Source organism: Pteronotus mesoamericanus, unplaced genomic scaffold (genome assembly GCF_021234165.1).
Source record: "Pteronotus mesoamericanus isolate MK-2021 breed Mesoamerican mustached bat unplaced genomic scaffold, CSHL_Meso_final contig_220, whole genome shotgun sequence".
In the NCBI taxonomy this organism is placed as follows: Eukaryota; Metazoa; Chordata; class Mammalia; order Chiroptera; family Mormoopidae; genus Pteronotus; species Pteronotus mesoamericanus.
The window spans coordinates 3,669,424-3,694,905 of NW_026555091.1; the positions used below are offsets into that span (position 1 = coordinate 3,669,424).

Genomic DNA, 25,482 nt, shown 5'->3' on the forward strand with positions numbered 1-25,482 from the left:
TAATCCTCTATTTTTAATTTCTTTTTTCACTTTTGCTCTTATAAATAACTTTTTGATGAATACTCATGGACATAGATTCTTGAGCAAATGACCGGTCAGTTTTAAAGGTGTATTTCCAGATGTGGAATTACTGGCTAAAATCACAAATATTTTAATGTCGCTTTGTATACATTGTCAAGTTGCCTAACAGAGAAGCTCTAGCAACTCCAGTTCTCATTAGTAGTGAATGAACACACCCATTTTACCATATTCTTGCTAATAATAGGCCTTTGTCCGTTTTTTAACATTTATCTGCTTGACAGGTGATAACTGATACTGCATTGTCATTTTAATTTTCTTGGTTCCTACTGAAGATGACTCTATTTTTATATTGACTGATCATGCTCTTGATCATTAAAAATTTAATTTTTTTCTTATTGACATGTGGCAAGTTTGTTATTAGAGGATTTAAAGCCTGCCTTATATATTATAAAAATTATTTTCAGTTTTTAATCCTCAGTCAAGGGTATGTTTATTGATTTGAGAAAGAGAGAGAGAGAGAGAGAGAGAGAGAAAGAGTGACGTGAGATAGAAACACCGGCCGGGGCCCCGCGCATGCCCCCTGACCAGCAGTCCAACCCTCAGGGTGTACGGGGCAGCGCTCCAACCCGCGGAGCCCGCTGGCCAGGGCTGTTGTCATTCTCCTTTGTCTTTTTACCTTGGAAGTTTGGACATTGCATACGCTTGAAAATTTTATGTAATTAAATCTAGTAATGATTGTATTTTCACCTTCATCTTATAGTATCATGTTCAGAGAGAACTGGAATACTTTTTAAAATAATTTTGTTTCAGGAAGACATGCATCGGGTTTGTCCTCCGAATCTCTGAAAGCCGGAGAATGAGCTTCTGTGGCCCTCACGTAAGAACCCCACTTCGGCAGTGTTTCTGACACACACTCTTTTGTCCTCAAAACACAACACAGGCCATGCCGCTGTTTTCTGAAATTTAATGTTGAGATTTGTGTCTGGTGCCCAAAGGAGATTTCCTCAGCATCCGTACCCTGGCTGGTTAGGTGCCGGGCAGAACGGTCGCAAGATTTTCCTTCATCCTTGGAATGAAAAGAAAATGCAGGACGTGATGAAGGGAAGGGCTTTTTCATTCGTGGGCCCGGCTCTCGGTGGGGGCTTAGGGTTGGGGACGAAGATTACCTCAACTCAAGAAAATCGTCTTTTATTATTCATTTGGTCACTGTTTCCTCTCTGCCGGATGTCTTCTCTTCCTCTGGATTTCCTGTTCAATCCCAGGGCCCACCTGCACGCCTCGTATGTGAGTTCCAGAATTTTCCCAGCTGGCTGACGGCCTCGTCCTTCAGTTTTTTGCATCGTCCACATTGCTGGTCAGTGTTGCCGTCGCATTGTCACCCCATTAGCTATTGTTTCCCCTAAGGGGCGTCTTCCTTGATTCTAGATCGTTCTTCTTTCACGGCTTCAATAGCCTCTCAATGGTTGTTGAGAATCTGAACTTCATAGTTTACAAAATCGCACTCCTTTCCTACAGCAAGGTTTTTTCAAGAAAATACTCTTTTGAGATGATGAGCATTTTTTAATATGCCCAGATGTTTCTAGGCTTGCTCATCCTATACGGGACTTGGGAGAGGTTTAGGGAGAGTTTAGGTTCACGCCCAATTTCTTTAGTCTGAGAAAGACTCGATCATTTCTGTACTTTAACACCTCTGGGTCGAAGTTCCATTTCCAGAGAGACGTGCGGAAACTGCACCCAGAGGTGCTGGAGGACGATGCCGTCCTGAGGGCCCAGCGTCCTTTCGACCAGGCAGGGGCACCTGTCCCTTCTCAGGTGGACGCGCCGGCTCTCGCGTTGAGTCTGTTGCTGCAACGCCCTCGCATTTCTTACCACATTGTCTGCAACGCACTGAGCTGAAAAGGACGTGCCCTTTATGGCAGATTTTGCTGAGCGGGAAAATTTGCACCTGCTTGGAGTTGGCATCGCATGTAGAGAGAGCGAGGGGAAGCGAGCCCAGAGGCCAGCGCATCTGGAGGATTACTGCCAAAATGACTTACCAGGGACATCTGCGATGCTGTGATCCATTCGGGAGGGATGTGGAAATGAGCCCCAGCGGAGTCCCCGAGCAGGATGATGCCCCTGGGCTGCGAACCTAGGTGGCACAAATTGTCGGCATTAGTTATGCTCTCAAGTAGTTGGAAGCCCGTACACTGTGTAGTCAGAACAGCAGATACCCAGCGTGCGTTCTACGCACAGAGCGTCACAGCCGCGACGCATGGCCACCTTTGGTGGGTGGCAGAGTGAGGGCACAGCATTTCGGAGCCGAACGAGCTTTCTAGGCCACCGAAACTGCGAGCTAAGCTGTTCAGACGAAGGTGTGTTTTCTAGCTCAGCATAAAACAAGCTGCCATGAGCCCTCCTGAGTGAATGACGGACGAATAAGTGGATCAAAACTTCATCTGGACTTAGAAATATGCCCTACAGCTTGGTTCTGGAAATTGCAGTTTGGAAAACGTACCAATTTCTGTTATAATTCATTTTGAGAATTACTGGTCTCATGGAGCAATTTTGATGTATCAAAGATGCTATGACCCTTCAAGCTCTTAATCTGTATACTCGTACAGAGAAAAGCCCTGGGTGGACAATTCTGGCCGATCAGTGGCAAGGTGGAGAAACGAAGGTCTCTGTGCAGCCCAGAATGTTTGGGGGTTAAGAACCACTTCATCGGACTCAGAGGCCCACCTGCGTGACTCATCCACCCCTGGGTGGGGCGTGTGCTCTTCCAAGTCCCTAAGGGCCTGGAAGAATTCATTGATGCCTCCCCGAGTCCAAGAGGGAGCCTCCTTCCCCGACATCCAGCCCTCCAATCAGCCTCACTCCAGCAGCTTCCTGTCTAGGGCCTCTGTGGCTCGGCCACATGACTGGTGACTAAGAAGGTCCAGGACATCCGGGGGTGGGGGTTGGGATGTGGAGAATTCAAGAGGCTTCCTATGGTGACCCCAGAGCCTCGTGCCGGGATTTTGCTTAGATTTGAGTTTATTTATTCGCTAGTTTATTTGTTCACGTATTCATCCAACAAGCATTTCTAAACTGCATAGCTCTGGGTTGGGACTTTACATATTCGGCCCCCCCGCCCTCTGCCCCTCTGAGAGCTCCCCTATAATTATTCTCTAAGTTGACTGGGGTCAAGGACTGTGTCGTGTCTGCCCATGAGAACTCAGAGCCAACTACAGCTCTTGGTACTTAATAGGAATAGACATTCAGGAAATATCTCTTAGATGAATGCATGAATGAATGAATGAGTGCAATGTTTCTAAATGTGAGGGAAAACTATTGCCTAAACATAAAACAGTGATGCTACCACAGGGTCTTATTTGGGCATCTCAGGAGCATGTTTTCAGTGATATGTGGGTAGTAATAGGTTTTTCCTAACGGTATCGACAGCCCAGATGTCTGAGGCATTTAAGCATTTAGAATACAGAGGTTTGGCTCAGCTCTTTTTGGGAACTCCAGTGGCTATAGCTTGGACATCTCCCTTGAGCCATCCAGGTGTCTTTATCCCAGGTGACACAGGGACTCTGTCAGTTCAAGCCCAGACCCCTGAGCTTGTTGTATTTTGAGAAGGACACAGAGAAGATTAAAAATGATCACCTCCACTTACTTTCTTATTTGGAGAAGTGCTGGATTTTACCACTCTTTTTCCTATGCTGCAGCTTTCTCTAACATTACCATTCAAGCTTCCAATCCTCAGATAAGGGAGACAATTAAACAAATTCAGTTTTGCTTTCTCTAGATTTTGCCTCCTTTCTCTAGAATCCTTTTCATATCTCTTTCGGATTTGTCATGAAAATAAATATAAATTAGTCACGCTTAAGTTGTGGCATCAGGCACATCCTCACTTGGGTGGTCTATTCCCTTCAATCTGACTTAGACTAGGAAAAAATATTCCATTGTAATAACCAGATGGACTTTTACAATTCATACCTTCGCAGAATTTCTTCTCATAGGGAATTCCATCTTTTGGATCAATACCCTGTAGAAGAGAAACGATGAGATTAGCAGTTTGTTTTTATATTTGTGAAACACATACATTAAATCCTCCCCAAATGGCTTTAAAAGTACAAAGGCAAGTGAGCAGATAAACCCTTTGAAGTCTCTTGAGTTCTTATTCCAACACAGCAACACTCCATGCAAGTGCATTGGGCTTTAAGGAACTGGTCTCCATCTAGAAGCATCGATGATTCTAGAGTTGCGATTCTCCAGAGGGCTGCTTTTGCCCCGCATCCCCACCCCAGGACATTTTTGGCAATGTCTGGAGGAAATTTTGGTTGTTACCATGGGGTGCAGGGAGGGGGAGGTACTGACATCTAGCTAGTAGAGGTCGGACATGCTGCTGAACAGCCTACAATTTATAAGACAGCACCAACAATCAAGAACGACCCCACCCAAAGGTCACCACGCCGACAGGGAGAGTCCGGCAGTGAGGTGGGGTCTGTGAGTAGCCCCGTTATCATGAGTGAGGGGCTTCCTCCCACTGCACGCGAAGTCTGTCCGCTGGTGGAGCGGCCGGCCCTTGAGAGATTAAGAGTGGAGTCTGGGTGACTTTAAGGGAAAGCTTTAAAAAATATATATGGATATATACACATATCATTGGTTTTTGTTTTCTTTTGCTTGCCACACTGTAGTCTGGAGAGCACTAGTGTATCACTAGATAGCGATGGTTGCATTAACCGTATTCTAAGACAAAAGTTCTTGGTGGTCAGAGATGTGTTAGAAACCTCATGTTTACTCTCTTGGTCTTGGGGGCCCCCAGTGCATGCCACAACATCAGAATGCTGAGAAATCGGGAAGTAATGAGAACGGCCCAGGCCTCTCAGTACTTCCTAAACTTGACCATAGGACCCCTCCCCAGTGCCTATTAACATCACACTCAGCACTGGGGTTCTGGGGGAACAGTGTGGGAAATAGTGGACTCGATGGTCCTAAAGTCCCCTCTGACGTTGTGATTTTGTGAGCCCGTGAGCCCTTTTTGCTCTGTGAGAAGGGGAGGCATGAAGGCAGTGGGCCTTTCTGCCGCGACTCACGGTGAGCTGCGTCTCGGCTTCCTCTGCTCACGGTGTTTCCACTGGCCGAGCACAGTCTCTTACGTCCTTGTGTGGGTGGCCCAGCAAGTCATAGGCAGGGATGGGGCCGTGGAACAAGGACAGCTGTCTCACACACGATCAGCCCCTTTGCCTCCCAACATGACACCTTCGTTTGAATTTATCAGAACAAGAACTGCCTTGTGGGGGTCTTGGCACCTTAAGATCTAGGGGAGACGCCTTCTCCTCCTCATGAAAAGAAAGTGTGCCTGGCAGGTGGGGTGGGCCGGGCTACAATCTGTCCCGTCCTCCATACCCCAGAAGCCGTGGACTGTCAGTGTCCTGGAGACAGGGAAATATTTACAGAAACATTCCCCATGTCGTCCAAGCAGATCAATGAGGCGACTACTCAGAGGCAATGTATCTTGAAGCTGGGGGATCTTAAACGCCAGGGCTCCTCTGAGCCCCACCCTTGCTTCTGTGAGTGCTGGGGGCAGCTGGGAGCCATAGAGTGTTCCAGGCGGGGAGGAGAGAAGCCAGGTTGCACTTGGGACAAAATTTCCAGGTAAGCATTTGTGCTAAATCCAAAAAGAGATCTCAAAAGGATGGGCCTGCATTTCTAAGACTCTAGTAACTTGTTGGGATGTCTTTCATTGTTCTAATCAATTGCTTCCTCTCCTACTTGATGTTGTATCTGTAATTTGATATTGAGGACCCCCTTCATTGTATAAGCTCAAGGCCCCGCCCCACGAAACCAGGGCCAGCAGCTGCTGCTGCCCTCAGATGCATGTTCGGTTGGCTTTCCTCCTTCCTTCCCTTTTCTCGGTCTGGGTACAGCAAACCCATTGTTTACAGGGAGCTGGGCCATCGGAGTTAGGTGCTCCATAGTGTGTAACTACAGGGCGTGGCCCACGCTGCCCACCTCGCCTTACGATGCTGAAGGGAAGTGGCGGCCATGACAGGGTGACAGCCAGTGCTTTGCTAGCAGACGTTCAGATGGATGTAAAACTCGGCTGCCGCTGCTCTCCCTGTCATTTCAGGCTGCTCAGAGGAGCATGAAGAGGTCAGGTGTGGGCGACCTTCAGCAAGGGTTAACGGGGCAGTGGCGGAGGGGCCCCACCTTTGTGAAGAGAGCCTAGCTTTGGTCTGTCATCTCCTTCCCCACGTGTGACAAACACAGACAAGGCGTGGGGTCGCAGGAGGGCAGGTCCAGGCTGAAATCTAGTTGCTTACCCAGATGCCATTGCAGTTGGAGTCCTGGTGGGCGTCCCAGTTGTCCGGTCTGAGAAGAAAACGTCAGCATTGGTCTTTGGCATACATTTGTCCCTCAGTGGCGTCAGCACCATGGGTGAGCTGTACCCAAAGCGTCACTGAGAGAGCGCAGACTCTCCCGCTGTGGCGCACGGAAGCCTCTGCCTGGCTCCGTGGCTGCCACCTTGGTGTGAGGAATTGGCCAGGCATGCTGGCCCGAATCCAGCCTCTACATGGCTGACTCGGCCAGTGCCCAGCTTTGCTGGGGAGCAGCACCGGTGAGCGGGCTAACTGGACCTACGGCCTGTTTCACTGGGACAGCTGATGCCGTTAAAACAGTGCCCCTCAAGTCCCTGGCACCTGGTTCATTTGGGGCTCTGGCACTGTGGTCCCAGCGGAGGGGACACCTCCAGTTTGTTGAAGTGAGAGAAGTGATCAGCTGAACATCAGCCCAGAACTCGAATGTGACATGTTTGTCACTCTCTGGAGCACCCCTCCCCCCGCCTGTCCCAGGCCCTGTGAGCCTCGGGCAGGTGGCTGGGAAGATGCCCGCAATGAGCTGTCTATGTGGTCGTTTCTCCCACTAGACCTGAACCTGCACGGGAGGAGGAAGTTTATTTCCATTCTGTTTACCGCCCCAGCAGGGTGCACTGTGTCTGGCAATTAGTAGCTGCTCGGTGGGACTTTCTTGGACAAATGATGTCCTTGTTTTCGCCAAGCTTTGCCTCAGTTGGGCCGGGGGGTGGGGGGATTCTCCCTGTGAGCATGAACCCCCAGGCTGGGGAGAGGAGTGATGCTTCCTGCCTCCTTTTCCGAAGGGGACCTTCAGGGTCAGCGGCCAGCAGGGACGCTTACCTTCTGCCGGGGTAGGTCCTCTCGTTGCTGTCGTTGCAGTCCCGTCCCCGCCAGTGGTAGCCCCGCAGCGTCTGAAATCCAAGAGCACACGGGGGAGGGTCAGTTCTTCCTGACCTTCAGGACGAGGCCCGGTCAGAGCTGCCCGCGGGGGACAGGCATCTGCCGTTTGTAACTCAGACGCAGCCTAGGAGCTCTAGCCATCGCGAAGGGAATTAAGGTTAACGCGACTGAATACACTGAGGGAGGTGAAACGTGACACAGCACCAGGGCCAGTGACGGGGCAGCGCGTGCCTGTGCGGATGTGCGCGCATACACGCTACTGGGCGCGTGCCTGTATGGGGGCGCACATGTGTGAACATGCATGTGGGTGCATGGGCACACGTGTTGGCATGTGCACATATGTTGCACACATGTATCAATGTGTTCTGTGTGCACGTCCAACTGTAGGACCATCCAACTCCCCAAACTTTCTCTGTTCATCACCAGTCGTGTGAGGATCTAGTCAATTACTTTATTTGGTCAAATGACTAGTCATTTTACTGGATAATTAAAAAATCATTAGCTAAACTGGTTAATCACATGGACTTATTATATGCTGGGCCTGTCTGACTTGAGAGAATCAAGAGTCATGATAACGTCAGAAATGTTTTCAGTTCCTCGTTACCAGGTGGGATATCTGAGGTCTGACCGGCTTTGGGGGCTTTGCGACATGTTACTTGCTTGTTTCTTTCACAAAGAACATCCTGACGTCCGAGCTACTCTACCGTGAAGGTGCACACGTGCATACTCTCTCTCACACATGCTTTTAAAAGGTTGGTTGGAATAGGTTTAAGAATTTCCAAAATAATTCCCAATGCCTTTCCGTTTCAGCCCCCACAGAGGTTTCTCGCTGAGCACAGCCTCAGGAAACCGAAACCCAGGCCGAAGGCCCACCTCGATGGGCTGTGCGTTACTAAGCCGCCAAAAGTCATCAAAACTGTGAAGTGGTGTATTATCAAATTGATAATGCCTTCAAGTGGAATTCGGTGTTATCTTTTTACAGAGACTTGTGGGAAGTGGCGCAAGAGTCAGCGGCCACCTGGCTGCTGTTAACTGTACTTACTGGGAAAGCACTGTATTTGTCGGAATCAACATCTCGGAATGGCACAGAATTCTCTATACTTCTGGAGGAAAGGAAACAAAACACCTGGTGAGCTAGGGAAAAAAGAAGCTGTGAGAGCAAACACAGACATTTTCAGACACGGCTGCTCTGAGTTTATGTGATAGAAGCCCATTCTGAAAATAAAATAAGAGAGCCGGGCAAAGTTGGCCAACCCCCGCTCCCCACCAGCAGAGCTCTCTCCTCTCTGACACTCAACTCGCCCCACGTGGGGACACGAAATGACTGAACGGAAGCTTTTGTGGGCACGGGTATTGATGCTGGGATCCCCTGGGAAGGAGGCTGCATTCGGGGTCCAGACAGCGAGCTCAGCACTCACAGGTTGAACTTGTGCCATTTTACACACCACTCTGGGATGCAGGTCTTTTCTTGAAACTTTACTCTTGAAAAACTTACGCTGAGGATCTTGAGGCATAAGAGATGAGATTGGGAATGCATTTAAGGGAAATAACGCATGTGTGGGTTTATGCTTATGGAAAGTAAACAAAACGAATAGGTCGTGAAGAGGGGACCCTCCTGACTTAGCGTCGCTACAGTAAAAAGTAGACAGTGTGCCCAGGCCGGGGGGCTCAGTTGGTTGGAGCGTTGTCCTTACACCACAAGGTTGTGGGTTTGACTCCCCTGTCTGGGCACCTGTGGGAAGCAACCAAATGATGTTCTCTCTCTCTCCCCCCGCCCTCCCCCTCTCTCTAAATCAATAAAAAGTATCCTTGGGTGAGGATAAAGAAAAAGACAGTGCGTAGGCACTGTGAATTCCAGCCAAAACAAGACAACAACAGCTACGGAAAACCTGATCGCCCCGTGGTGGTGGCCTGGTATCCTACACGTCTTTTTTGCTAGTAAAGGAATGCTTTTTCTCTATGTGTTTCCTTGTTTCTTCATGGAGTCCCTACGAATGCTAAGCACAGCGCAGGGAACAGGGGATAAAAGGTTTACTAATGAATGGTAGCCCTGCTCTCCAAGAGCTGGCGGTGGGCGTGGGGACTGCTGGGGGCGTGGGGACAGCATGGGGTGCGGAGGCCGGCCCCAGTGAGCCTGGGGTACCACCACAGGGGCTAACTGAGCGGCTGCAGTTAGGCTGGGAGCTGGGAAAGTTCCCGCGGGTGGGGTCCCCTCCAATGTATTTTGAAGACTCTAGACTCGACCAAACAGGATGGGGACAGGGACAGGCACAGAGCAGGCCAGGCATTGCTGCCAGAGGAGGTTTTATCGAAGGATTAGTCAGTAGAAGACACAGTAGGTCCGTCTCTACCACCTGCCAACTGTGTTGCTGGGTCAGGCGTTTCATGTGCCAGAAACCCGCTTGCTCACCTGAAAGTGGGGTTGAGAATCGAGGGACAGACAATGTAGTGTCTCTGAGCCCGTCCTTTGGAAACTGGTTGCTGGATTCAGATATCAGATGTCTCCACACCTGCTCTGTGACCTTGGGCACATGATTTTACCTCCCTAGAAAAGGGGATAATAATGGTGCCTGCCTTCTAGGGTTGTATTGACAAAGGTTCCTGGTGCCAGGTAACTTTTAGTTATCATTGTTAATACCGAGCTACAGGCTGTTTTGGAGGAAAAAAATGAGATTGCATTTAGATGTGCTTCATAAACCATAGAGCACTGAATAAAGCTGATGCGGTGCAAATCAGACTTGAACCACAATGAGTTTTAGAAAGGAGAAAAATATACTGCTTTCACTTGTTCATAAAAGAAGAATTTCCCTTTTAAATTAGGCCGGGAAAAATCCCCCATGGCAGATGCCCTGGAAATCAGTTTTTCAGAGGCGATTCCCTTGAAGAGTCGTCACTTTGGATCCTAAGGGTCCTCACTGAATGTAGAAAAGGCAAGGGTGTTTTCAGCAAGGAGCGGACGGGGTCTCCGTTCAGCGAGGGCAGGGCACGATGAAACAATCGGGGGCCTGGGGGGCTGGGTCGCAGCCTCCCTGTGTCTTCTTTCTCTCAGCTATTTGCCGCCCACCCCCACATCCCGTGTCCTGACGCTTGCTCTCTGCATCCACCCCATTCATGAAAAAGGGCGTTGACACTGTTACAGAGACAATTCTCACAGCTGGTTTGCAGGAGCTCATGTGGCGGATGAGCTAGGAAAAGCCCTTAAACTCTTGGCTCCCTGAGAGGCTCTGCATGTGGGCCAGACGCAGCTCTTCCTCCTCTCCCGAGGAATGTCCGCAGCAGACAGGCGGTGTGCCTTGGATTTGGGTCCCGCGGAGCTCATGAGATGAAGGACAGTGGGGTGTAAGCTCCGTGACTCTGTCACAGTTGAACCGTGTTCAGCAAGAAGATAGGTTGAACTTCTAACCCCTAGTCCCTGGGAATGTGAACTTATTTGGAAAGACGGTTTTTGCAGCTGTTTTTGTGTGACGAGGAGGCCATCAGAGCGGTCTCTAATCCGATATGATTGGGATCCTTATAAAAGGCAAAGACAGACGCACGGGGAAGGTGGCCACATGAAGATGGAAGCAGAGACTGAAGTGGCGCAGCTACAAGCCAGGGACACCGAGGACTGACGGCCACCACCAGACACAAAAGATCAAGGAAGGATCCAACGCAGAGCCTCAAGGGCATCTCGGAGGGGCCCTGCCGACACCTTGCTTGCTGGCCTCCAGCCTCCAGAACTGGGGGAGGACATGTTTCTGCTGTTCTAAGCCAGCCAGTGTGTGTGTTTTACTGTGGCAACTCTCGAAGACTAATATCGCTTCCCAGTCTGCCCCCCCTCGGGGCGCTCTCCCCCATAGGCCCTCACAGTGAGAACGAGGCTGCACTGAAGTTGGCTCACACGACAGAGCCTGCCTGCCGGAGAGCAAGGAGGAAGGCCACAGGGGCCGGGGCGGGTGGCGTGCTCCTAGGGACGGCCCGCAGCTACAGAGCGTGGTTTGGAGGCAGGAGAGCATCACTCGGGCCTGTAGCGTCCACGGTCTGGCACCAGGATAGAACCTGAGTGCTGGGGAGGACAGAGACCACTGGAGCCCAGGAAAGTGTGGTGCGCCCCCACTAGGTCCCGGGCCAAGCAGCCTACATGGAAATCATTCCCAAGTGATTCTGAGGTGTAGTCCTAATTTAGCATATACCTTAATTTTAGGTATGGGGAAACAGAGGCTCAGAGACATTACTTGGCTCGTTTTCAAAGCCGGCGCAGGAGACAGCATTGTCCAGGAGCCAAGAATGTGGACGTTCCCCAAAGAACACATGCGGTCCAGTGCACCTGGGTGGCAGGTATCTTGGGCCCTCGGGGGCTGGGAGACACAGCTTCACCAGCAGCCTCTGTCCCTGCCTCAGGAAGAAGTCCGGTCTTGAGGCGCCAAAATACTGGTATTGAGTATATTTTCAAAAGAATTGGTTTGGAGATAATGGATCCTGTAGGTTCTTCTGTATGAGTCATGAGCGGGAAACACTTTCCCTTTCGGGGAGATGCCTTGAACATTTGAAGGTGGTTTTAGTCATTAGAAAACAGGGACAACCAGAGATGCCACCGCGGGCAGTAGTCAGAAGGGTGGAAATAGAATACATACGATTTAATCTCCTGACAGATCTTGGTCAAAAATGGGAGTGAACAAATGTCAGAACTGCTTCTGGAATATTTCTGGAGGGAAACAAAAATAGCAAAAAGAGTTGGTTAGCTCAAGGAAGGGTCTCCCTGCTTCTCGAGGCCCTTCCTCTCCTGTGGGCTCCAGAGTCGGGACTTCGGAGCCCTCCTTTCTCCAGAACCCTGGCCGTCCCACTCAGAGACAGTTCCCTCTGCTCTGGCCCCACACGGGTCATTGGTTCCAGGTCCGAGCCTGTGTTCGGCCCGCGCCCCTCCACCCGCCAGCGTTCCCGCCTCCCCCTGCCCGCCCTCCCCTGTCTTTTCCCCAGGGTCTGGCCCGCTTTGGGCGGATCTCCTCAGGCAACAAAATTCCTCGTCCTCAATGTACTTCAGTGCTTTGAAAAAGGACTTGAAAATGAATGCCATATCAAGTAAGACCATTCCATCCCTTCGGACAAACGGGAAGAAGCAGGGACGCCAGGCCCTCCCCCGGGAGGCAGAGGCAGGGCAGGCGACGCCCCTCGCGCTTTGGGAGCCGAGGGACTGCGGTTTCCTCGGGCTCTCTGGCTCTGTGATACGTGAAAAGCCCGGCCATGACGAAGCTGTGCTTCTAGAGAGAGCGTGGTTTCCACACTGCTTCACTGCTTTCCTCAGATGAAAGAAAAACACAACAGGGTAGACAAAGGTAGGGATCGCCATTTATCAACAAAGGGAGAGGTACTGCCGATTCCTGCCAGCAGATGGCGAGGACCTGTGTTAACGAGTCAGTGAAATTTTGACCTTGGCGGAGGAGAACGACCTTTCCAGGCTCTGAGTGAAGTTGGGAGTGTGGTCAAGATGTTTGCGCAGTTCTCTAGGTTTAGACCAGCAGCCCTGACTCGCGCCTCCCTCTGCCTGCAAGATGTGGAGATGGAGGAGTCCCTCCGTGTCTTTGCGGAGCCCACGGTCTCGGGGCACCCGGCGCTGGCAGGGGTGGGGGTGCTCTTCAGGCTCTTAGCGGGCCAGCGAGGCCTGCACTGGTCCAGGCACTGACATGCCTCCCTAGGGACTCAGAGGAAGAGGCAGCTGGGAAGGTTAAGACCCGTGCTCTGGGCTCTGTGGCTCTGCAAGAGCATACTCTGCTGAATTGCTAGCGAGGCAATTCATGGGTTCCACCGATGTGCTAAATCAGAAAGCCTGGCAAGGGTCGCAGTAATCTGTGTTTTCGTGGGGTCCGGTCACCGTGCTGCCGGCTACACTTCGAGAACCATGGCTTCAGGTCCTGGCTGCTGAAAGCGTAATTGCAAACTAGGAACACCGACGCCGCCTGGGAACCCCGACAAAGGCAGAGCCTCAGGCCATGTGGCAGATCTGCTGCATCACAGCCTGCATTTTATAAAGGTCCTGGGTGTCGGGGTAGCACGGCTGCAGTGGAGGGGGCACCCCACGCAGCGCTGCGGGAGTTGCTGTCTCTGAGGACCGTCAAACATTCCAACCTGGTTGGAACACAGGGAACCACGGGATCACGGTGACCCGTGGAAGGAAGGAGGTGTTGCGACAAGTCTACAATGCTTGTCAGTGCCACCCTGGGGGCCGTGGGGAGTCCTTGAAGGTGTTAAGCAGAGGGATTGCATCTGTCGTTTAGAGCGAGATCTCTGGAGTTGGGAGGATGGCCCGGAGGGGGCCAGATGGGACGCAGAGGCCCGTTGGCAGCTGGAGACCCCAAGGCCTGATGCCGGGGTTTCTAACCTCAGTGTCATTGCCGTTTGGGGCCGAATAAGTCTTAGTTGTGGGTGTCTTGTGACACAGAATCACAAAAAATATCTCATAATGTTTTAAGTAAATTTATGATGTTGCGTTGGGCTACATTCATAGCCACCCTGGGCCATGTGTGGCCCACGGCCACAGGTTGGTCACCCCTGGTAAAAGCTCCCCGGAAGGTCCTGCTGAGCGGGCAGGTTTCGGATCAGGGCCGCTGTGTGCAGCAGCCCGGGTTGTGCACTGCGTGGTTCTGGGACCTCCAGAGCCTGCAATGCGGGCAGTGCAGCCTGGAATTTAGTACCGAGGGGGTCTGGGTGAGGGCCGCCAGTGGAGTGGGACGGGTAGGCACTTGGAAGTAGCTAAACCTGGATTTAAACGATGGATGTCTCACTCAAAAATCGGGGGAATGAGCCCATTACTGAACCTGTCTGGTCCTCGGTTCTCTCATCTGTGAAACGGGGTTGATAGCGGAGGTATGTTACCTACTTTGTGGGAGTTTTTGTGAGAATTAAATAAAGTGATTCCATGACCCAGGCTCTCTGACCCCTTAGAGATCAGTGTTGTGCCAAATCCAAGGCAAGTCGCCCTGAGGAGGCTCTCGGGGCCTCTGGCAGGTACAGATCTTCTCTGGAGCGTTTGATTCCCTGCAACAGAGCGGACAGGGCGGAGCTTTCACCGGTCTGGCTTCTCACGGCCAGGAGGCCGACTCTGCGCTGCTTTCTGCAGCCTGGCTAGGTCTGCGGCTCTCAGCGGCACCCCGCTCCGCAAACCCACCCTGGGGAATTCATTGCCACCGATATCCTCCCAGCAGCTTTCCCGAGATGCTTATTTGCGTTTCTTGATTATGTTTTTTCCTTGAGAGCTTTAATCTGGAGAGTAAGTAAATTGGAGGACTTTTGTTTGAGAAGTGCATTATTGTTGAATTGTTCAGTAGAATTTTTTTTTTCCTTTGGCTTCATGCAAGCAATTATTGGAATCCGACCCCATGAATTATGCCTGCAATTCTGGTGACAGAAATAGAAAACTGTAAAATCCTAATTAGCCTCTGAGTGAATGCCAAGGCAGCTTGTGCCAAGTGGAGAAAACAATGCCCCGAGAATAAGTGTTTAGATGCCTGGAGAGAAGGAGAAAGGGAGAACTGTGTTACCGTCTTTGGTCCTGTTTAGAATCTGAAGTGATGGTCAAGGGTTTCAAGTGGCGTTTCCATTTCTTCTTCAATGACTTGAGCAGATGAGCCTACCCAGCTCCAGTTGGACTTTAATAGTTCACTGAATTAAATAATGATCAGCAATGCAGACATGGTGATGGATTACTAGGTCGTGTAGAAATGCCTGCATAGTGTCATGAAACAGGCATCGACCTTGCACATTGAAGCCCAAACGTGCCCCCCACCACGAGCGGTGTTGCCAGATAAGGTATTGCACTGGACACACTTATACCACATAATTATTTATCATTTATCTGCTGAAATTCAAATTTAATAGGGCATCCTCTGTTTTTCTCTGCTGCATCTGGCCAGCTGAGCGTCGAGGGGTAGTGCTCCCCTTCACTGGCACGTTGCCAAACCAACCCCCCCTTCACAGTGGCGCATGAGGGTGGGTGGTGAGCTGGCCGGCGGGGGGAAGCCCAGGCCAGGGGCCCTGCCCTCTCGTCTCCCCATCTTCATGACGCTGCCTCGCTCAGGGCTGTAACATTGAGGGACACACTCTTTTGAAAAGTCTACTCTTTTACTTCCTTTTCAGTTGGGGCTGATTTGTAACTGGGGCCTAAGTCGAATACTTGGCCCCATAATAACTGATTTGAACTAAACATTCTCTCTGTTGAATCAAAGCATTAAGACAAAGAGGACAAGTTAGGGAGAGCAACAATTCTGTGACGATTGGCCTAGTATCTATGGAGTGCCTGATAAATCCCAGGCACGATACCGCGAGCTTCCCACACATCAACTCCATTTGTCCTCCCACCCGTGCCTGGAGGCAGGAACACTGCTATTGTCCCCATCTTACCGAGAGCAAGACTGGGGCTCCGTTTAAGGTCCCATATTTAGAAAGTGGAGGAATGGGAGGATATACCGCCTCCTCCAAAGTGGCCTACTGGAGAGCGCAGGTCTCCATGGGGCTCAGGGGACATTTGCGAGCATCAGGATACATTTTTGGTTGTCACGACCCGGGAGGGATGGGTAGCCATGCTGTCCTCTAGTGGGTGGAGGGCAGGGACGCTGCTAAACACCCTACCATGCACAGGAGGGCGCGCACGACAAAGGATTATCCAGCCCGACATGCCGGGAGTGCCGAGTTTGGGCAATGTTGCTGTGGAGAGAAGGGTGGGGGAGGGGAAGGAGCGCACATGCCTACTCCCAGCCCAGGACCACTGCAGTGCGCACAGCAGCCCGGCACTCTCCCCCCGCGGGCTTACCGGGGTCCGAGGCTTCTTGACAATCTGTCTTGCCTTCTCCAGAGTAAATTCCCAGGTCTCCTGTGAAAACAAGTCAGACAACATTATCGCTTGTGTCTTCTCTTTTCTTTCTGTGTCTTTTTTAGAGTTAGGAGTTTTCAAGTCTGTGAGTTTGAAACAAAGAAATTATTCCATAACTTTGTGATAAGATAATTCTCAGGGAGGCCATTTCACGTTAATAACAATCCTAAGGAAGGGACTCCCTCCATGCCCGGTGTCACGCTAAGGACTTTGCAAACATTACCTCGTTTAGTCTTCACAACAGCTCTGAGAGGTCTGACCTTTTTATGGATGAGGAAAAGGACACACGGAAAAGCTAAGAAGCTGGCTGCCGCCGCGCTCAGAGCTGGCATCCTGCAGACACTCGGTCTGAATCCCCGCCTCCTTGCCCGCAAGGCTTCGCCAGCCTCCCCAAGGACAAGCTTGTCATGGTGTCTGAAAGCCCCGAGGCAGGAGACGGCCCCAGCCAACCTCGGCCCCAGTACCGGGCAACGGTTGACCAAGTGCCACTCCACCCCTCCTTCCCTCCGCTTCTCCTGGGTAGACAGCCCCTTCCTTCGACCATTTCTTGAGCGTCTGAGCACATCTCCTGAGTTTACACTGCAAACGCACAGTTAGCTAACTAATCCCAATGACTACCCCTGTGGAATTCCGTATTTGTGTATTTTTAGGAGGCCTGGGAGAAAAACAACCCAGCGCGGGTAAGGGATGGAGAGTGTTGGCCCCCCGCACGGCCTCCCAGCGCTTTTGTCCTGGCCCTGATTGTCCCTCCTCGGTCTTCCCCTTGTGTGGTGCCGATGGAGCGTGGGGGATGGATTCCAACCCAGCCCCGCGGTTCCCTAGCTGTGCGTCCTTGGGCAGCTTCTACGCTGCTCCTTAGCGTGATAAAAAGCCCTATTTTTATCCTGTGTAATACAGGAATTATAGCGATCTACCGCCTAAGGGGCCGTGAGGGTCAGAGGCCGTTGTCCATTGAAGTCCCCAGCCCTGGGCCTGTGCTGATCACCCCCTGTTGAATAATTGATATGGTTTTTAAAAAAATCTTTTTCAATTACAGTTGACATTCAATATTATGTTGTATTGGTTTCAGGGGTACAGCGTAGTGGTTAGACAATCCTATACCTTATGAAGTGTCCCCCCGACGTTTCCGGTCCCCACCTGGCACCGTGTACCATTATTACAATATTATCGACTGCATTCCCCACGCTGTACTTTACACCCCCGTGAGGACTTTGTAACCACTCATCTGTACTTCTCAGTGATTGGAAAAACTTCTCCCCAATCAGGAGGGAAGCTGGGGTTCTGGGAGAGCGTCATCGTTCTGACTCTAGGTAACTGAGAACTTCGTCCCTGCATTAAAGCAGGAAAAAGAAGAAAAGGACCCTGGAATGGGACTTCGGAGCTGGCTTCTCAGCAGGCGAGGCCTCTTGGGAGAAGCTGGCCTTGCTGCGGATGGGGGGTCAGGGCCCAAATCCCCCCTTGACTCTCATGTGGTTCTTCACGCGGGAGGGGCCTCCCTCCACCCTGCAGCTGGGCTGTCTGCGGACCTCAGCCACGCTGCGGGGACAGGAGTGGAGGAGGGACGGCTGAGGATGGCCGGGGGTGCAGGGCATCCTCCAGGAGGGGCTTCAGGGAGGCGGGTGGTAAAGCCAGCTGCCACCTGCGCTCCGAGCACATGGCGGGCGCGACCGAAACCCTCTCCCTGCTGTCTGCTCCAATTCACACCCTAGCGGCTCAGGCTCAAAAAGCGCCACACCACGGCGCTCGCGGCCCAGGCAGCTGGCCCCTGGCATCTACACATGCATGTTAGCTACTTGGAAAGAGAAGCCGCTTTCCAGGCGGGTCTGGTTGCCAGGATCCCTACAAGGCCGGTTTCTCAAAACGTCGAAACCCTGCTGTGGGTCAGTTGGTGAACAGTTGTGTTCCCGAGGACTTGAGGGTCCCTTTCCCAGCTCAGGCCATCCAGCCTCTCCCTGGGACCCCCAGACCTCTCTGGGCCCGGTCACCCAAGGTCAAGATACGGCCAGACCGCGCTCCAACACCGTGCCCAGCGTGTGCTCTGACTGGGCAAAGGCCAGATCAGCTCACGACAGCCATCGACTTTAAAACAGACACCTTACACAGAAAGGCTGTGCAGGGAACAGCCCCAATGAAAAACGACCCTGCGGAAGGCAGTTCTGGCTTTTTCTGGAAATTCCAACATGTCCTGGAGATTCTCCTATTGTACGACACAAGCTTCTCTGGCAGGATCATGGTGAGACATTAGATCCAGGGGCCTGTCGCTGTTTGGGGGCCCTTTTTGGGCCCCCTTGTCCGCCTAAAGCTCATTCTCATTCTCCACAATATCGAGACTGGACGGTGGGGCCCCCGCTTCTCTGCCCGGGGTACCCCTTTGCATTCAAAGGCCCGGCTCGAGATCTATGTGGCCTCCTGCAGACCCCGCTCTGTAGTAGGTGCTCGGTTAGTATGGAAATAGAAAAGGGAGAGAAAACATTTATGACAGTATATCAAGCAAGGGAAGAAGGCCACTGGATTTTATAGACCCAGAAGAAATCCTGCAAAGAAATACGCTATGATAACTGTGGGTGGCAGCTTTTCCTTTTGGTTCTTTTCTGTGTTTTCTACATTTTTCAGTAAGGAGCACACAGTCAGCAATGTTTTCAAAAAACAAAAACAAATGCAATACCAGTTGCCCCGTTTCTTACCGAAGTGAAAACGAGGTGCTCCCAGCACAGGGATGCAGGGGGGACCCAGGCGGCCTGTACACATACCCGCCCTCCTGGCGTTTCCGCCGGCGACGGGACAGGCCAGGAGCAGGTACAGCAAAGAGAAGGGAGGTGAAGCGGGGAGGGCCCTTGGCCACCTCCCCCTAGGAGGGGCACCTGGCTCCCCTCGAGAGAACTGATTTGATTTTAATTCAGCTTCGTTCTCTGGGGGGATCCAGGTTGACTGAGGGAAAGAGACAAGCAAAATAAGTAAGTGACAAGGGCCACACCTAATGCCTTCTGACCCCCTCCGTGCTGGGTGTGACAGATGCTTCGGTGGTCCCGGCTGAAGTGCAGAGGGCAAGTTTGTCTGGACCTGGCTTGACCAGAGCACCACTTTCTCCCACAGTGCAATTGTGCTGATTCCAACACAAAGAAGAGAATCTGGACAAAGCGCTGATCTTTATTCCCCAGAAGAAAAAAGATGTAAGGACTCAAAGACATTTGGGAAAGCTAATTTGTTCGCTTATCTTAATGGCAGGCAAAGGGGGCAAACACTCAGCAAGTGAAAATGAAGATAATTATCATTCCTTCGTAACCTTTCTCTGTTGGCAACCCAGGGTTTAAGCCAATGTTTATAAAGTGTGAGGATCACTCCTTCATCTTCTTTAAAATGAAAACCTTGCAGGGGTGTCCAACCTTTTGGCATCTCTGTGCCACCCTGGGAGAAGAAGAGTTGTCTCGGGGCACACATTAAACACATCGTGACATGTAATCACAAACTAATCTCATGATGTTCTAGGTGAATTTGTGATTCTGCGTTGGGTCACATTCGTAGCCATCCTGCAGGCTGCCGGTTGGACACCCCTGCTAGAGAGCGCACCTGCAATCGGCAGTCGAGGAGAAAGCTTGGGAATAGACCGTGAGCTGGAGAGAAACCCTGCTGGCTGGAAGCTGAAATGATGTCTATGACACAAGCTGACCCCCATCAGCAGTTCGGGGCTTGGTGGTGGGGTGCTCTCCCTCCTGCCAGCTTCAAATCCCCTTCAGAGCCTGTTTCACACTCATGAACGGGCTACCCAGGAAGCGATCACAGGGTCACATAGAGACACAAGCTCTCAGCCTCTGGACTTACCGTTCAAAGAACCATGGATGTGTACACTGGATTTCTCTACTTAAGAACGTGGCAAATTCCAAGGACAGCATGGCACGGGGCCCTGGCAGTCCCATAGAGGAAAGGCCAACCGTTTGCTTGATCCCCGGAGCACTAGGACGCATCTGTCCATGGTGGCTCGTGGAATACAGGGTCCGGCGAAAGTAACGCCCGCTTGAGTGTGGTGGGTAGGGTAATAACATGGGTGTAATAATTTACAGTTTTAATTTGACCATTTCACCGAAAATGTCATACGGCATGCTTGAGAGTGATATCATTATGTTACAGAATGACATGCTTATGACTTTGTAATATCATAAAGGGGCGTTATTTGTGCCAGATGCTGTATAATACTTTTGTCTAGAGTGAGTTAAGAGCTCCTGCTAACCAGAGCCAGCCCAAAGTCTTCAGACAAGGGCAGAGGCTTGGTGACAACTGCCCTCGCTCTCCAGTGTGGTGCTGGGCCCTGGGCTCCGACACGGGTGGGCAAGGGAAGAACAGGGCCAAGCACGCATTGCCATTGGTTTTATGGGTGAAGGGGGTGCCCTGGTAGGGTTTGCCCTCCGCCAAGCAAAGGCCCAATGGGAGTCCACGCAGCAGGAAGAGAGCTGTCAAACCTAGCGCTTTGAGTGTGGGTAAAACTTCCATCTTCAGCGGAAGCTTTAGAAATGTGTTGATCACTAGATTATGGGCTCCGTGTTATTTCTTAATTTAAAGTGAATTTGGACTCCAGAGTGTTTGCGGGTTGTTTACTAGTTACGAGATGTTGGACATATTACTTAAGCATTGTGAGCATCAGTTTCCTCATCTGCAAAATGGGGATGGTGATAACACTTTTCATGTGTGTGTGTGGGAGGACTGAACAAGATAGTACTTAGAATAGTGCCTTGCATACAGGAAGCGCAACACTCGTGTTAATGACAAGTGGTACTTTTATACGGGTTGTTATGTCACTAATAGAGAGCTGAAAAAAATTAAAGTAAAACAGTCTACATTAATGTATGCTATTTTTCAATGATCCTCAAAACCACCCCAGGAGAAAAGTATTATATCTCCCATTTTAGAGGTGAGAAAACTGAGGCCCAGTGGTTACATAATTTAACCAGGCCGCTCTGCAAACAGAGCTGGTGGCGCTCAATCTCTCAATTCCAGTACCTTTCCCAGCACTGCCACGCTCTTTTCCAAGGGTAAGGTAAGCCTGACGTTGTAACACAAGCCACAAAGTGTGACTTAGAAGGTCACACCAAGGCTCAGCAGCAGGGCAAGAGTAACTCACATGGAGCGAGGGAGGTGTAATGCCAAGGACCACACGGTCAAGGGAGCGAACCGCCGTGTGTGCCAAGAGCCTGTGCGAACATCCATGTAACGCAGGTACAAGTGTAATTACGAGCTGTGATCGACAATGGGAGGAGAAAGAAATATTCACCCGGTCAGTCATGTCTCTGTGCAATCATTCATTTCATTCATTCACTCCACAAATACCCATCGAGCGTCTGTAGTGCCCCCGGAATCCTATATTAGGGGACAATTGTGAATGAAGCATAGCCCTCCTCATCAAGGGCCTTACAACCTGGGAGAGAAGGTTCACAGAACACTCTCAGGAGAAGACAGTATGGACAGTGTTACATGGTCATCACTGTTTTCCCTGTTTTATAGGTGAGGTAAGCTGAGGCCCAGAGTGGAGAAGCAGCTTGCCCAAAGTGACCGCGCCAGTAAGCGGCACAGCCCAGCCTCAGCTCAGGCCCGCTCGGCACAAAACCCCACGCCTTCGCTCCTGCCCTGGGAGGTGGCACTGGGGGGCACAAGGAAGGAAAAGTGTGGCTGTTCCAGTTAAACAAGTCTGGGAAATCTGTGAACTGACCAGAGGAGAGAGCCATAGCGCATGTTAGCGCATTTCAAATTCTGAGCCACTTTGGGGTAGGAATACTATTTAGGAAGGCATTTCCCAAACATTCACATGCTTCCGCCCAAGCACGCTGGACGTTATCAACTACGATGGGCAAACGTGCAAAGACCATAGTGTCCAGGGGCCGCCCCAGAGCTCAGTATAATTTCCCTCAATGTCTAGGAGTATTGGTGAGCTGGGTAAGACGCATTCACTCACTGGGCCTTCTCGGACTCTGCGATGTCCAAGAATTGCATTTCACTACAGTTGGGAGTGAAGGAAGTAAAGAAAAATTGTGTTTTTAGCTGTATGTTTCTATAGTGAACAATTTTTAGGGACTGCCTTCTCTGTTAACGATTAGAGAAGCAGTGGATCTAAAAATGGCAGAAGGTCCCTTTTGTTCACTTGGCACATTCAACAGCAGTACCAGGTCCTCACAAAGAAGAAAGCTCCTGGGAAGTGAAACGAAGATTTCAGATGCGTGTATTTTATTGTCGAAGGCTCCCCTTGTGTGCAGGGGTCTGGGGGAGGGGCAAAGATCACTGAACTACTCTGGATCTTTTCTCGAAGTTTTTTAAGGACAAGATGTTTCTCACTCGCAAATTTAGTGATGTAAGTTGATTTATTAATGGAGCAAGATTTGAAAGAGGCTCTCTCCCACGACTTGACTGCTCACTCAAGGCAGTAGGTGCGTTCATAACACAAGGCTCAAAGAGCCAGGAGAAAGGGACTGAAAGGGGCTTTGAGGCCATATCTGTTACGTAGAAAGACAAAGGCAGGAAGCCACTCGGCTTGTAAGTTTTTATCAAGTAGTGGCATGTCTGTCTGGCCTTGGGGTGGAATTTGCTGGTCTATTACTATATCTATGTTCCACCGTACGCTACTGTGGCTCTTTTCCAATAGGTAGAATAAGATAAGCTCTACCAAAGCCCCATTTGATTTTCACGTTCTGACATTTCTTGGTTCTGATGGGTGTTTATGAGTTTAGGATGTGTGAAAAAAGTGAAGTCAGTTCATACCACTTGCTTCCTCCAGGGAAAAAGAAAGAAGTAAAAGAAAGAAGCCACTACTTTTAAATGTATTCTATTTTTTAAATCACCGAATATCTCCTCATACTTATTTTCCCATTAGCTAAATTTTCTTCCTTTGCCCAGGCCAGTGATTTTCAACTTTTTCATCTCATGGCACATATAAAGTAATTAACTAAACTTCCGCGGCACACCAAAAAAGATATTTTTTGCCAGTCTGACAAAAAATAGGTATAATTTTAATCGTCTTACAAAACAAGAATAGTATTTAGTTACCCTTTCTGCTCCAAAGTGATTTTTTAAAAAATCAGATGCCTATACTTGTATATAAGGATTCTTGGTACCATGAATTAACCGATCAGATGTAAACTTATGTGCGATGTGACCAATAAGATGTAACTCTAGAATACGACCTATATATTTATGGTTCAAGACACAGCATTCACACTGAATGGCTACCGCGGTGTTGGCTGTTGTCCTTTTTTAACTTGACCATCTAAGGGAAAAGAGGTCAGGTATTGCACGTTTTACCCCTTCTTGTGGCACACCGGTTGAAAATCGCCGCCCTGGGCTAATTCTGCATTGTAGGGCTACTCGTGTCCTCAGCACAGGGGGTCACGCTGTCCCTGCCCTTTCTTCCAGGCACTGCCTTTTAAGGACATCTCATTTTAAACAGCGCGAGTCCCACCCCCTCCTTTTCCTGGCACGATTCTTCATTGATTTCACCCCGTCGCTGCCACCGTCGCCGCACAGAGGGCCGCGCCATCTTTAAGAGACTCTTCTGTTTTAAGTTCTGGACCAGGCGCTGCGTATGTGTTATACTTTATACCAACTGAGAGAGGAAGGAAAGACTATTCTTAATCCCACTTTACAGGCGAGAGATCCGAGACCCAGTGCCGTTCAAGGAATTGTCTAAGGTTTTACAACCAACAGTTTTATTTCATTTTGACTTTCTTCCCTAGGATCTGGGCACACACGCGTGCTCTCCAGGGCTAGATTCTATGGGTTATTCTCTTTAAGGAATATGGCCCTATCCTTTCAAACCCATGATTTCTGGCAAATGATTAGGTTAGGCGGACTGTGGGTATGGTTCAGTAGTTGGGTCGCCTTAGGTCAACTGTTTGGTAACACAGCATTCTAATTTTCTAATATTGTTCTATTTGCATCCAGGTTGCTAGTTCAGTCTTGCCCCATGTTACACACTTAGTCAATTTGTATTAGCCTCATATTGTTGCTGTAACAAATGAGTACAAATATAATGCTTAAAACAACGTGGATTTATTCTTGCACAGCTCTGTAGTTCAGAAGTCTGACATGAGCCTTCAGAGGCTAAAGTCAGGCATCAGCAGGGTATTTGGGGTATTTGGCCATGGAAGGTATATTTTTGCAAATGCTGGAGATTCGAACACACACCTCTTTGTATGGCCATTGTTCTGTATACCACACTGTTCTTGCAACAGATTTTTACTGAGCCATTACTGAGTGCAGTGAACTGGGCTGGGCTCCGGGGAAATCTAATGGAACAGCATGCGTTCGAGGAATAAAACAACCAGACTCCTATTGTTGTGGAGTTTACACCTTAACTGAAGGGGCAAACATGAAATAGTAATTTTACAGATTAAAATTTAATACTCATTGTAATTTACAATTACAATTTAAAATTACAATTTTGTGTAATCGTTTAATTTCACTTGTGATGAGTTCTGGAAGGACGGAGTGAGATGCAAAGAGAGGACCCCTGGAAGGCCTGGCTTAATTTGGGGCATCAGGGGAAGCTTCTCAGAGGAAAGGCCTTCTGGGCTGAGCGCCGATGTGGGTGATGAATGAGCTGAAGAGGAGGGCAGAGAGTGAAAACTTTCAAATTCCAAGTATCATTTAGCAAAAGAGGGACAGGCTCTTAGATGGAGAGCTGGGGGTTTGGGGGAGGGTAGAGGATGGGGGGATTGAGCAAAAGGGAGAAAGGACTCAAGGACACAGACAATAGTGTGGTGATTGTCTGGGGGGGAGTGTACAAGGGGACTAAGTGGTAGAGGAAACAATGCAATAAAAAAAGTATCTTTTAGAGCCGTTCGAATTCACTGCGGCCCTTATCTATTCTCAAGCTAAGGGGAGAGAAAAGAATATTCTTGAGAGAAATAGTTATCGCTTTTTAACTTCTTAAAAGCAGGCAGGAAAATGTTCAAATCCCAAATACCATTTAAATACCTTCTTTGGAATAATTTGATTTCTTCTACTTATCAGAACTCAAGTATAATTTAACATTCACATTAGTATTGCTATCCTTTGAAGAGTTTTGAGATGTCTGTGAGTTTAATGACCCCCAAATACATTTTTAAACAAGCCTAAGTAGATAAATTCTCCAAGATTCCAAATACAGGCTTAAACCAACCTATAGCTTGGATTTTCTGTCACAATCCTTTGAAATGCTCAGAAAAAGGATTAAACAGTCACCTGTACATCCAAGCACAGTGTTTAATGTTTTCTCAGCTCTATTAGAGTTTTCAGCCTTCAAGTCTTCAGGGAGCGACTTAATTTAGTGGTCTCTGATATGTAAGCCTTTCCTTTTCGATGATAATTTCTTGTCTAATGACCTTCAAAGAGTTTTGTGGAGGCAAATGTACAGGAGGTAGATGAAATCTCAGA

General features: G+C 49.8%; 1 protein-coding gene across 1 annotated transcript in view; it reads right to left on the reverse strand.

The window, feature by feature from the left end:
• The window catches only part of AOAH (acyloxyacyl hydrolase), a 122,277-nt gene that overhangs the window by 65,700 nt on the left and 31,095 nt on the right, over nt 1–25,482 (reverse strand). The window contains exons 5-11 of the mRNA XM_054571357.1: nt 16,030–16,089; nt 11,861–11,931; nt 8,290–8,350; nt 7,188–7,258; nt 6,315–6,363; nt 3,985–4,033; nt 2,058–2,152 (exon numbers count right to left, since the gene is read on the reverse strand). Of these exons, the coding sequence (XP_054427332.1) occupies nt 2,058–2,152; nt 3,985–4,033; nt 6,315–6,363; nt 7,188–7,258; nt 8,290–8,350; nt 11,861–11,931; nt 16,030–16,089 (456 nt within the window). The remainder of the gene's footprint in view (nt 1–2,057; nt 2,153–3,984; nt 4,034–6,314; nt 6,364–7,187; nt 7,259–8,289; nt 8,351–11,860; nt 11,932–16,029; nt 16,090–25,482) is intronic.